At 37.1% G+C, this 12,085-nt stretch overlaps 5 protein-coding genes across 5 annotated transcripts; 2 read left to right on the forward strand and 3 right to left on the reverse strand.

The window, feature by feature from the left end:
- Window positions 1-308: 308 nt before the first annotated feature.
- GCK72_008655 (uncharacterized protein) lies at window positions 309-576 on the reverse strand (the record flags this gene model as incomplete). Its single annotated transcript, XM_053726951.1, has 2 exons — window positions 309-418; window positions 465-576. The coding sequence occupies 2 exons, from the start codon at window positions 574-576 to the stop codon at window positions 309-311; spliced, it is 222 nt and encodes a 73-aa protein (XP_053586528.1).
- An 872-nt stretch (window positions 577-1,448) lies between these two features.
- Window positions 1,449-2,343, reverse strand: GCK72_008656 (uncharacterized protein; the record flags this gene model as incomplete). Its single annotated transcript, XM_053726952.1, has 3 exons — window positions 1,449-1,538; window positions 2,045-2,161; window positions 2,206-2,343. The coding sequence occupies 3 exons, from the start codon at window positions 2,341-2,343 to the stop codon at window positions 1,449-1,451; spliced, it is 345 nt and encodes a 114-aa protein (XP_053586529.1).
- Window positions 2,344-6,642: 4,299 nt separating this feature from the next.
- GCK72_008657 (uncharacterized protein) lies at window positions 6,643-7,010 on the forward strand (the record flags this gene model as incomplete). The annotated part of the gene is made up of 3 exons (XM_053726953.1): window positions 6,643-6,660; window positions 6,703-6,858; window positions 6,963-7,010. 3 exons carry the CDS (start codon window positions 6,643-6,645, stop codon window positions 7,008-7,010), a joined length of 222 nt encoding a protein of 73 aa, XP_053586530.1.
- Window positions 7,011-8,128: 1,118 nt separating this feature from the next.
- On the reverse strand, window positions 8,129-8,400 carry GCK72_008658 (uncharacterized protein; the record flags this gene model as incomplete). Its single annotated transcript, XM_053726954.1, has 2 exons — window positions 8,129-8,205; window positions 8,262-8,400. The coding sequence occupies 2 exons, from the start codon at window positions 8,398-8,400 to the stop codon at window positions 8,129-8,131; spliced, it is 216 nt and encodes a 71-aa protein (XP_053586531.1).
- Window positions 8,401-11,076: 2,676 nt separating this feature from the next.
- Window positions 11,077-11,394, forward strand: GCK72_008659 (uncharacterized protein; the record flags this gene model as incomplete). Its single annotated transcript, XM_053726955.1, has 1 exon — window positions 11,077-11,394. One exon carries the CDS (start codon window positions 11,077-11,079, stop codon window positions 11,392-11,394), a length of 318 nt encoding a protein of 105 aa, XP_053586532.1.
- Window positions 11,395-12,085: the final 691 nt, after the last annotated feature.

Here is a 12,085-nt window from a genome sequence, read left to right on the forward strand (position 1 = left end):
TTGAAAAATGTATTATTGATGAAGGTGTACATGGAAGCGATGTTTTTGACATTGTGAACAGAGATGTGTGGAACTGGAAATTTCGGAAATTCCGGAAATCTATCTATTAAAACTATTTACATTTCTTAAAACCGCACTTTGTAATAAAACAATTTAAAAGACAACGACCAACCGTATACAGTTAAAAAGATTGACATAGCTGTGGCGTTTGGCACCAAAGCTTTATGAAAAACTATTATCTTACATCAAAATAAGCATAATTTCTTATAATGCAATACAAGAAATAAAAATAAACATTCTTTCAGACCTCAATATTCTCTCTTTCCGAATCGAGAAACAGGCGGGTAATGTTTTAACCAAACTTCTGCAATCACGAATCCGAATAGTCCACCAGTTGCTCCACCAACATGTTCGTCTCCTGAAAAGCTTAAATAGCAGTAGAACATAGTTCGAATCCAACTCACTTAATATGGTTTCAAACTGTCCGATATACGCCCCGATAATTGATCCAAGTAATGTTGAAAACAGTTTGCGGCATAGACTAATAGCCATTGTTCCACCGGTAATCTTATCCATTTTTTCTAGCTCTTCAAAGTGAAAAATAAATATGAAGATGCAGAAGAACCATAAAATTTGATAAAAGTTAGTTTTATTTTCTTCTTTGTAAACCCTCTCCTCTGCTTGCGCAACTGCAATTAGCAACCCAAAAATAATACTGTTGAGAAATTCTGAAAAAAAACGAATTAATTCAGAGAATGTACGTTTTTGAATGATTACCAAGCTCGACAAATTTGGTTCTCCATATATAAATCCTGACAAAAACAAGGAATACATAAAAAGCTCTCTTCTTCATCTCTTTATAATTCTCAATTTCTTCTTTCGATATTCTATAGGGATTTCGTTTTTTAATCGTTTTTGTTTCTTCACACATTGGGCTCTCGTTTTTCGTAGGTGATGGTCGTTCGTAGGGTCGTTGACGTCGACGTGTCTGGAAATTTCTACAATGAATTCTGTTGCTAGATGGCAGATGTTAGCATACAAAAAAGTTGGATAAAAAGTGAATCATCATAGCTTTTATGAATTCGGATCTATTGTTTGAGTTATCACGTAATCCGGAACAACTTTTTTGAAAAAAAGTATACATATTTCTATCAAAATCTTGTTTACAAAGTTGAAAACAGAAAAAAACTAACATTTGGTCTAAATTCCTGTGTCCTTGGATGTTTGTTCTGTCCTTCAGTTTTTTTCGACTAATTTAACAAATTCAAATAGCGTTGATTTTCGAAAATTAAAATTTTGCGTCGAATCTGAATCCGTCTAGAAATAATTTGTGTTCGATCTACAGCCGTTACGCAATACACATAAATAATCAATAAATATTTATTTTACTCATTTGCCTCAGCAAGATAATGAAACGTTTGGCTGTGTAATTCAGAGAAAGGGATCGACTACTTCTTGCAGCAACAGCAGAAGATTCCAATGATTGTCGAGATGATGATACAGAGGACGAGGACGGCGAGAGCAATGTAGACCCAGACCTGTAAAATATAGGATATTTGGAAATCTGGGGAAGGGGGATTGGAAGTATTTAGACAGAAATGTGATCCTAAAATACAGTAATCCTATCTTGGGTTCAGTAATCCGGACATAACTACAGTAATGTCCCAATCGCAAAAAGTGTCTACCATTGTTTTCTGGGTACAGTAACTCGATGCACGCTACAGTAATCCAGCATTAACTACAGTAACCCAACCAGAAGCAGTAATCTGGGCAAAGCTACATTTACCAGCGCCTCTGTCCTAGGTACAGTATCCCAATGTTGGGTACAGTAATCCAATTCCATCTACAGTACTCCGAGGGTACTCCAGCTACAGTAACTAAAAAGCAAATACAGTACTATCGCTCTAGCAAACTACCTTATCCGATCGTAATCCTGTCTAAAGTACAGTATACGATATACTGATCCTAGGTGATGTACCCATCCCATCTCGGCTACAGTAACCAGCTACAGTAACCGGAAGGCTAACTACAGTATCCAACATACCTGAAGAGCGAAACAACACTCTTTTTCACCGTCTCCACAACATTTGTGAGTGTGAGCAAACGATCCTTCTCCACAATCAGTCACCTGGTTTTCTTTTGATGGACAAAATATTTGACCCTAAAATCCCATTTTCATTTGATCTGCAGTAGTGAATACAGTACCTTGATCTCAATCGCAGCACTTCCATTTCCACTTGCAACCGCATTCTTCGCGTCGCCGGCGCCTCCATCGTTATCAGCGAAGACCAGAGCAAGAGCGACGACGATCACGCAGAATCCAAGGAATTTGAGGTTCAGCATGATTCTGGAGAAGGGAAAGTTAGGCTCCGCCCCAGTGCTCTTCACTAAAACTCACAGACAAATCACACACTGCGATGCACTATTTGAGAAGGGTTCAGAAGAGGTTCGACTCGAATTGGATATCGAGGAATAGTGATGGGGTTAGAATAGAGAGCTACGTGGAGATAAGGATCAAAACATGATCGGAAAGTAAACCAGAGTATGGTGGAAGGTCACGTGGAAATGTATAGAAAATATTGTAGCTGAAATTGAGAATTTAGAAATTCTTCACGTAAAAAACCTTTTTGTTTTTTTTTTCGTTTTCGAGTTATGGATTTGTAACAAGGGAAATCCTTGAAGCGTCCTCTTTCAAACGACTAAAGAATTTGGCTCCTGATACATTCGAGTCTGTAGATTCCGAATTTGAAATAAAATATTTCATAATCCATCTGTGAGACGAGTATATGAAACCCGTCAAACGTTTGCTACGGTTTAGGTTTTCCGAAGAGGATACCTTTCGGTAGACATTTTAATAATGGATGACATCTGGAAAAGCTTCATCATAGGAACAGTTTAACGAGTCATAACTCGGCTCACAGATGGATTTAGTAGAATTTTTTTCAGATTCAGAATCTACGGACTCGAAAGCATCAAGGGCTAAATGTTTCGATTGTTTGAAAGGGGACACTTCAAGGACTACCATTGCAAGACTGATGTTTATTACCGTAGTGTTTTGTGGTTATTGTGGCAGTCCGTCTATGGAAAAAATAAACTTCGGGAGGCTCAAACTCATTTTTTTCGCTCGGATATATCTCATCTCTAGAGATTACTAGTTCCGTCGAACTATAGTTTTCTATAGAGTTTCCGTCCTGAATTCAAATTCGTTTTTGAATTTTTCAAATATGAAAAAGTTCCTACAACCGAACCCTCAAAGATACCGACATCATGACACACATTTCTCTCTCATTCCTTTTCCCTTTGAGATGGCTTTTTCTATGACTCAATTTTTCCTGTCGGAAGCTGGACACGCCTACTGAGAGAAAACAAACATTGAGAATGAAACTTTTGAAAACTGTTTGTCATTTATTCTCTCCTTTGAGCGGCCGATTGCTGTTCTACCCCCTTTTTTTGAATTCTCCTTTCTGGAAATTCGTGATTTTTATTGATTCCTAATCTTTTATTTATTTATTTCCTAACTGGCTTTTTAGGTGAGTAACAATTTTATATTAATTCTGTTTTTGGTAGAAAAATATGAAAAAAAAAAATTGGAAAAACAAAGAGAGAATGTTAGTCAAATTAGTACATTGGAAGTGTAGTTACCGTAAAACCCAAAAGTTTGGAGCTTCCTAGCTCGGCTGTTGTGAAAGATATGAAATTTTTTTCAACTGAAGAAATATTCTTTGAATTTTAAACTATATTTTGTCAGTTAACAGCTTTTTGATATTTCCTTTGGGAACCGAGATATACCGCTGCGCATAGTTGTCAAGGCCCGGGCCGGTAGAAAATTTTCAAGGCCCGGCTTCAAAAAATGACCTAATTTTTTTTCGAAATTTTTTCAATTTTTTATCGAAAATGTGACCATTTTTGACTGTTTTTCAGATTTTCTTCTAATTCTGAATCATAGTCGAAAATTTGACTTTTTCGAAAAAAAATTCGAAAAATTTGAAAAAATTTGAAAATTTGACTTTCGTGCCAATTTGCCCGGGCCGGGCCGGGCCTTGACAACTATGCCGCTGCGAACAGGCAGGTGAGCCTCTATTATAGCTTTTACGGTAAACCTTCTTGCTGAAATGCCACAACAGTGAGAAATTTTCGAGTAGAAATTGACTCTATTTCTGATTTTTTACTCGTATAGAAATTTTTGTGAAGACGTCTTTGGATATTTTTGAATTGGGTGAAAAACTTACATCGTTTCAGTGTGGTACTGCGAAAATTCGCCAACCACGTGCGATGCCGCTATGGGTACAAGGAGTCTTGTGCCATCACTGCGCCAACCGGTATGGCAGCCCAAAACGTCCAAGGAGTGACGATTCATTCACTCCTTTGATTTTTCGTAAGTTTTCCAACTCGTCCATTTCAGTACCTGTAAAGTGAATATTTTAGCCAGGTCGAAAACCGTTCACTCCGTTGAGTAGAGAGACAACAAACCAACTGTTCAACGTGTTGAGCCATCTGCGTGTGTTGATCATTGATGAAATCAATCTGGTCTCCGCGTTGCAATTCGAAAAAGAGCATCGTTTTGGAACCAATCACCGTCCTCGCTGACGACAACCGGATTCAGTCTACGAGGCGAAAGAAGTTCCTTAAAATTGGTTGTTGGCAAGAGAGTCATGGTGACACACAACTTGCCACTCCAGGGATTGGCCAACGGTGTGATGGCTCGTTTGATTCGCTACTCTCGGGAATATGTGGTGCTCGAAAGGTAACATTAATCCTATACAACCTGATCTGAAATATTTATCTTTAGACTGGATAACCGGAAAACTGTGTACCTGGATCGTAAATTGTTCACGAATGGCCAACGATATTGGCACCAGTTTCCGGTGGTCATGTCGGAAGCAATAACTGTCCACAAGAGCCAAGGAATGACATTCGATGGAGTGGTGGTCGTCACAGAAGGAATGAATCGCTGGAGCGCGTTCCCTGGAGACATCACGGATCGTTGACGTGGAGACGGTGCAATGGAGTGCGTGTCGACTGGCACTTGCTGAATTGAAGAGGATGCAACGAAGATCATTAGCATAACTCTCTTGTTTTTTCAGTTCTGTAAATAAATAGGTTAGAATCAAGTTAAAAATCTGAGGGACATTGGCGGGGGAAAATAATGGTCAAAAGAAAAGGAGCATGTTCAAAAGGCGTGCCTGAAAAGCGCAATTTGTATGCATTTCTTGAGTGAGGCAAAATTTGAAAATTTTATATTTTGAAGCAAAAGTAGCAGTTATCTCGCTAAAAATGAGAAATTAACACGGATTTTCTTAGCATATCAGAATTTATAGGAAAAATACAGATAAATTTTCAGAGGAAACCTGAGTTTTGCGGGAACCAGACAATAAAATCAGATTATTGCTGAAACTCTAGAAACATCTATCCCTAAAACCGAATGCTATAATCGCAGAATCAGTTTATGCAAGTAAAAAATAATGTTTAATCATTTATTGGCAACTTCCAGAGTTCAAATTCATTTTTGACCTTTCCAATATAAAAAAAGTTCCCATAATCAAACTCTCAAGGATACCGACGACATGACACACAATTATCTTTCGTTCCTTGTCCCCTTGAGACGGCTTCATCTATGACTCACATTTCTTGTCGGATGTTGGGCACGCCTACTGACCTAGAGAAAACAAACATTACCTGCTGAGAAAGAAACTTTCGAAAACTATTCTCATTGATTCTCTTTTTTGAGCGGCCGATTGCTGTTCTACCCCATTTTTTGAATTTTCCCTTCTGGAAATTCTTGATTTTTATTGAGTTCTTATCTATATTTATTTATTTTCTAACTGGGTTTTTTAAATGAGGTAAGTAACTATTTATATGAACTCCTTTTTTAAAAGAGAAAAATAATTAGAAAATCAAAGAGAGAATGTTAGATGATTTTTTACTGAAAATTTGGAGAAAATAAGCTTCAGATGTTTTTCAAATTAGTTTATTGGAAGTGTAGTTCACCCTTCTTTCTATAATGTCTGAAAGTTTTCAGACAAGTTAGTGGAAATTGACAAAGAGGAGACACCACAACAATAATGTCGAAATGGTGGATGATGAAAATGACTCAAAGTTTGGGATTTTTTGGAAAGGATTCATTGCTTGCCGTGTTGTTTCGCCAAAGGACCTGAAGCTCCCGATGAAACCGAATAGGAAACTTCTTTTCGCTTTGTGCAGAGGTACGTTGACAATTTCCACTAATTATGATAACAATAAAATTTCAGGTGCATTCATTCGGATGAGGAGAGGGCCTTCACAGGGACATTCATCACTGCAGAAATAAGAAAAGCGTTGGATCTCGGGTAAAAAATCGCCAGCGCTTTCGATGTAAGTCTCGAGATTAGAAATCGTTGAAAAATTCCGAATTTTCAGGCAATGGAGTATGAATCATGTGCTAAGACTTTAGTATTCAAATTTAAAAGTATGCATTCCATTGACTCATCTTCTTCCCTGTTTTCAATTGTTTCCAAAGCGAATTCATTGCCTTATTCCCCTCACAATACCTTCTTTTCCCCACAACTTCCTTCTTCTCTTCCTCTGCCCCCACTACGGTTATCGCCTCAATAAAAGAACGACGCTAATGGCGAAGGAGGATTGTTCACATCTTATATGAACAAGATGATCGCCCTCAAGATTGTAAGTTTCTTCAGAAAGATTCAAATTTCATATAAATTTCAGTATGCGAGTGGATGGCCATCTAATGTGAGCACCGATGAAGAGAAAGAAAAGTTCGTCGACGACTACCGGAAACAGGGAATCATCTTGGATAATTGGGACCTTTTCCAGGAAAGTCCAGGACGTCGTCTCTTGTCCAAACTTCTCATATATTCACTAGTGAGTTTTGAATAAATGCAAAGAGTAGTGTAAATTTTCAGTGGGGGAAAATGGCTCAACGTGTTTATATGCCGAACACTTCATTCTTCCATGACCCCGCTCAGATCTGGACAATGTTCCACGACACATCCAACATCATGGAAAATGTCTAGACATTCAAAGGAGCAGTAATGGTGGTGCACCGGACCAGAGAGGAAGCATTGAGAAGTTTGCCCACAAGCGACATGTCCCACACGGGTTCCTTCTTAATCTCCTCCTAAATAAACCCTCAGTGGTGTCATAGTCCGTCTTTGATTTCATCCACACACAATAAATTTGGTTTCGTGCATTTTCTAATCTATTGTTCTCGAATTTGTTAGTTTTAAATGACTCCATCAATGAACTCTGTCGTGCTGAAGAATGTTTGACCCTTACTGGATTCCATGCGTGCACTTTATGACCACTCTTCTCTCGTATTAGCAGCAATATCCCTATAAAACATTTCCAAACAATTTCTATAAAATAAAAATTGAAAAGACGGACATAATTCAGACAGTTTATGCTAGTTACCAACATTTAAACTAGTACTGTATTATCAAACTTGGAAGTGACTGAAGCAATGATATTTTTCAGCAGAGAGTGTCCTCTCCTACATATTAACAAATTTTAAAAATTTAAGACTTTGTGGAGTTTAAAAAAAAATTTGATTACTCTGACATTGTTACAAAAAATGTTTAGAAAATCCACATTTTATTAAGGTTACTTTCAAGATAGTTGTAAAATAAACGCTCCAAATAACTTCCTAAATTGTTCTGTCCGTATCGAAAAACAAACGGAAATTGTTTAAAGGCGTATTGTGGTCTGTTGTGATGTTTTCAATACTGAAAAAACAACTTTACAGAAGTAAGATTTCTAGAAAATTCTCGCTGGCCAAACTTTCCGTTGGTTTTTTCAGTATTCTGCTATTTCTGGCGTTATTTTCGATAGTTTTTAGTGTTTTTCTATCAATATTCGCCGTTTTCTATCGAAATTATTGAAGAAATACAACAAAAATAATCGAAAATACCGTCAAAATTCAAAAAATCAACTTTTTCGAAGTCGAATTTCTAGGCCACGGCCCCCAATTTTCTGCGACCTTTTCAATGACCAAACTTTCCGGCGCTCGCTCTCAGCGGGTTGTGGACCGAATTAAACAATTCTTGAACTATGAAAATGAACTCGCCGAAACTCATACATTAAAATATGAAAACATCACAACAGACCACAATACGCCTTTAAAGGAAATACGCCTTTAAAGGAAGAAAATCAAAATCTCGGCCGTCGCTTGTCCTATCAATCCACCAGCAACTCCACCGACAGACTCGTCCCCTGAAAAACGAGTTTACATTAGTTATTAGAATTACAGTCGTTGTTAATTGACTTACTCAATATAGTCGCATACTGTCCACAGAATGATCCCAACATTGCTCCAAGCCACGATATACAAATTTTCAACGTCATCTCTTTTCCCACTGTGCCACCAGTCCATTTATCAACTTCTATTAATGACTCAATATAATACATGTTTATGTAGAAACAAATTAATAGAAGTCTTATGTAAAAGTGAGTGGGGGACCATATGAAGTCCCAAAACTTTTTCTCTTCTCCTTCGTGATTTCTTTCCTCTATTGTTATCGCGCCAGCTATCAAGCCAATAATTATACTATTGATGAATTCTGAATAAGTTCATTACTTTCAGATAAAACAAACATTCTGAATTGTTACCAATCTCGTGAAAGTTGTTGTACCATATAAAACACTTGACGATAGTTAGAAATCTATAGACCCATCTCCACTATTTTTCATTGTATTCTTCAATTGGTCCAATGAAAACGCCGACTATTCTACTTTCAAACGTTGGTAAAATTTCGTAATTAGCATTGTTGGATATAACCATTGTCCGTTTCAAAAGTCTAGGCACCTGTAAAATATACAATACCACAGATACAGTATTAAAAATGCGTCACTTGCAGTTTTTAGTTGAAAATGGTCAGAGTCTAGAACGGCCTCCCTGATAGTCTCACAATATTGATTCTTTATGGAGTGTTTAGATCACAAGTAGAGTTTCATTTTTGTAGTTGACAGCTTTTTTGTGCTGATGCACCTGTAGAAGTTATAAGCCGTCTATGTAAAAAACTCATAAATTTCTCCTTTTAGCAGGGCAATAATTGCGAGTAATTTATTTGACGATTGATAACTTCTTAGGATGTGCCCGTACAAAAAAGTTGTCAACTACAAAAATGGAGCTCTACTTTGATCTATACACTCCTTAAACAACCGATATTGTGACACTATCAGGGAGGCCGTGTCACAGTCCCGAAGTTGACAATTTTCAACTAAAAACTGCAAGTTTCGCATCCTTATGGCCAGTACTGTACCATGCATATTATGACACTTTCAGTTACCACTTTTCACAACAATAGGATATTTTAACTTCTATCTACAAACTTTGCAAACAGTTAACATTAATCCATGACTATAGATTTTTCAATTTTTGAAAAAAAAACTCCAACTGAAACCTGCAAGTGTCAGAAAGACTAGAGTTAATACTGTAATAGGTTATTGAATATTTTAATCTGGTTCAAAAAAGTTTTAAAAGAACAAATGAAAAAAAAGTAACTATTGAGACAAAAGTTTAAAAAGAAACTATGGAACGTTTTATTAAACTGGTTGTACAAAAAAGAAGTGTTGTTCAGAGAAATCGGACACAAACTGTGTTTTTCAATAATTTTTGATCTGTACAACCTCCATAAGAAGGGAGATTTGAACAGATGTAAAATTAATCTGGCACCTGATGGGCGTATAAAACAAACATTTCTGTTTCTGATGAGAAATTCGAACGAAGATTGTAAATGTTCTGAATGCAGTAATACTTGAACATGCTAGATAGTAAAGGAACTCAGTAGTGTACGCCTCTAATATCACACTTACAAAGATGTAGATTAACTCTACAGTACTTTTTTTAAAAGGTTGTTGAGGGATACAAATACTTGAGAAAACATATTGAAAATTTTCAGAAAACAAATATTTGCAAAGAAATTGTAGTGGAAGAAGTTAAAAAAATTAGACGCTGAGCGGGCTCACTGGGGAAGGTCATGGACTCGGTCTGGAGTTATGAGGTGATCTATATCATTGGAAAGCTGAGAAAACGCTAATTCCAAATATATATCCAGATTTTGCCCCCGAGGCCTCGTATTCGAGAAAAACAAGGTCAAAGTTAGAAAAAATGACAAATGATTGCCTTTCTAACACGTGAAAAACTTTTTGAAATTTTTTGCCATTTTCGCGTGTTAAAAAAGCAATAATTTGTCATTTTTCTAATTTTGACCTTGTTTTTCTCGAATACCATGCCTCGAGAACAAAAACTGAATGTATATTGGGAATCAGCGTTTTCTCTGCTTTTCAATGATAAAGGTCACGCCCCATAACTCCAGACCGAGTCGAGAGCCTTCCCTAGTCAGCCTGAATTTTGCAATTCTGGAATATACTTCTTGACCTACTGTAACACTGATTTTCAGACAAGACCGAACACCATTCTCCCTTATCTTTTTTATACTCGTTTGAAAGCTTAAAATCCCCCAAATCATATAATCACTCTAAACATGCACTGAATGGACATAATTTTCAGACAAAGGATCCAAACTTTCAATAAAAAAAATAACACTCACATCTCTCTATCGTTTTTCTCTCAAAGTGACCCCCGTCGTACTCTCGAGATAGCATGAGTCACTTTTTCTATCAGAAGCTAGGGTACGCACAGAAAACAAACATAACTTTCTGCCTATGTTACTTTAGTAAAACTATTTTTCATTCATTCTCTTCACTGAGCGGCCGATTGCTGTTCTACCCTCCATTTTTTGTATTTTCCCTTCTGGAAAGTCTTGATTTTTATTGAATCATTGCATTTCGATCGAATATTATCTGGAGTTTCATCAAGGTGAGCCATTTTTTACTGAGAATTTTGGTAGCCATAACCCATGTTGTGACACCCTGTACAGAAAATGTTTAGTTATGGGAGTTTCTTCTTGCCGAGACTAGTAGGGTGGAATTTTTCTTCAACAACTAGTAAAAAACATAATCGAGAGCTTTTTTTTCTTTCAGAGCATTCCCCGAACCAACCATTTTCATGGTGCATCGTACGCACTAACTAGTAAGCGAAGTCAATCAAGACTATCAATTGAAGGTCAAACATACAGCGACATGCATTGCTACCAACAGTACATGTGTAGACCTCACAAAAAATACAAAGATTCATACTTTGTGGGATTCATGACTGTTGGAATGAGCATGGATGGAATAATCGCAAACAGTAAGTCAGATGTGCAACCGTGTATACAATGTAAAGCTGTGAACGTCTGTCTCCACATGCGCACAATCAAACCTGTAGGACGACACTTCATCATCAATTTCTCCAAGTCGGACACGTTAGCAAAGATCGGAAGTTTTTCTGCATATGAGCCAGTTGAGATTTTCGGAGTTCGATGGATGCTTATTGCTTTTGCGGCACAAAAAACCTGAGGGCAAATCCGCCAAGAGACGGATAGTCAGCTCAGTTCAAGGACAACCTTCCTCAATCAAGGAAGAAGCTCCTCAATCAAGGAAGAAACAAAAACTCCGTGGAATCGATACAAAAAATCGAACCAAGAAAAGGAAAAACCCGTGGAAAATCCATTCGGGCAGCAAGTCAAGAAAACATACAGAGTTGAAGTCATTCAAAGGAGGCAGATGGAAGTTCAAAAAATTCATGACAATAAAGAAGTCGGAAGGACGAATATCAAACCCCTTTATGCAGCTTAAACACTCCAACTTTTGAATTGTAACTATTTTTCTTCTTCTTATTTATATAAATGGCTTAAGTCCTTCCAAATTTTAAATCAATCCGATTTTGAAAAATGTATTATTGATGAAGGTGTACATGGAAGCTATATTCGATGTACTTTGTACATCTCCCACTTTCTTTTCCCCGCTCCCATCCGATATGATTCATGGCTTTTAGTCTTGAATCATTCTTTCTATCTGTTTTAATTGAATTCTTTTACCACACATTTTCTGTCTGGCTCCGCCTCTGCCCAGTATAAAAGCACTGGCGAGAGCTTATCTTTTATCTTTCAATAAAGGTTTAATTACCCAAATTTAAGGTTCTACCACTACAAAAGCATTCTACTACCACCGACGCATAAGATATTCCCAAGGACCCCGAAGGAATATT

This window comes from Caenorhabditis remanei, chromosome III (assembly GCF_010183535.1).
Source record: "Caenorhabditis remanei strain PX506 chromosome III, whole genome shotgun sequence".
Classification (NCBI taxonomy): Eukaryota; Metazoa; Nematoda; class Chromadorea; order Rhabditida; family Rhabditidae; genus Caenorhabditis; species Caenorhabditis remanei.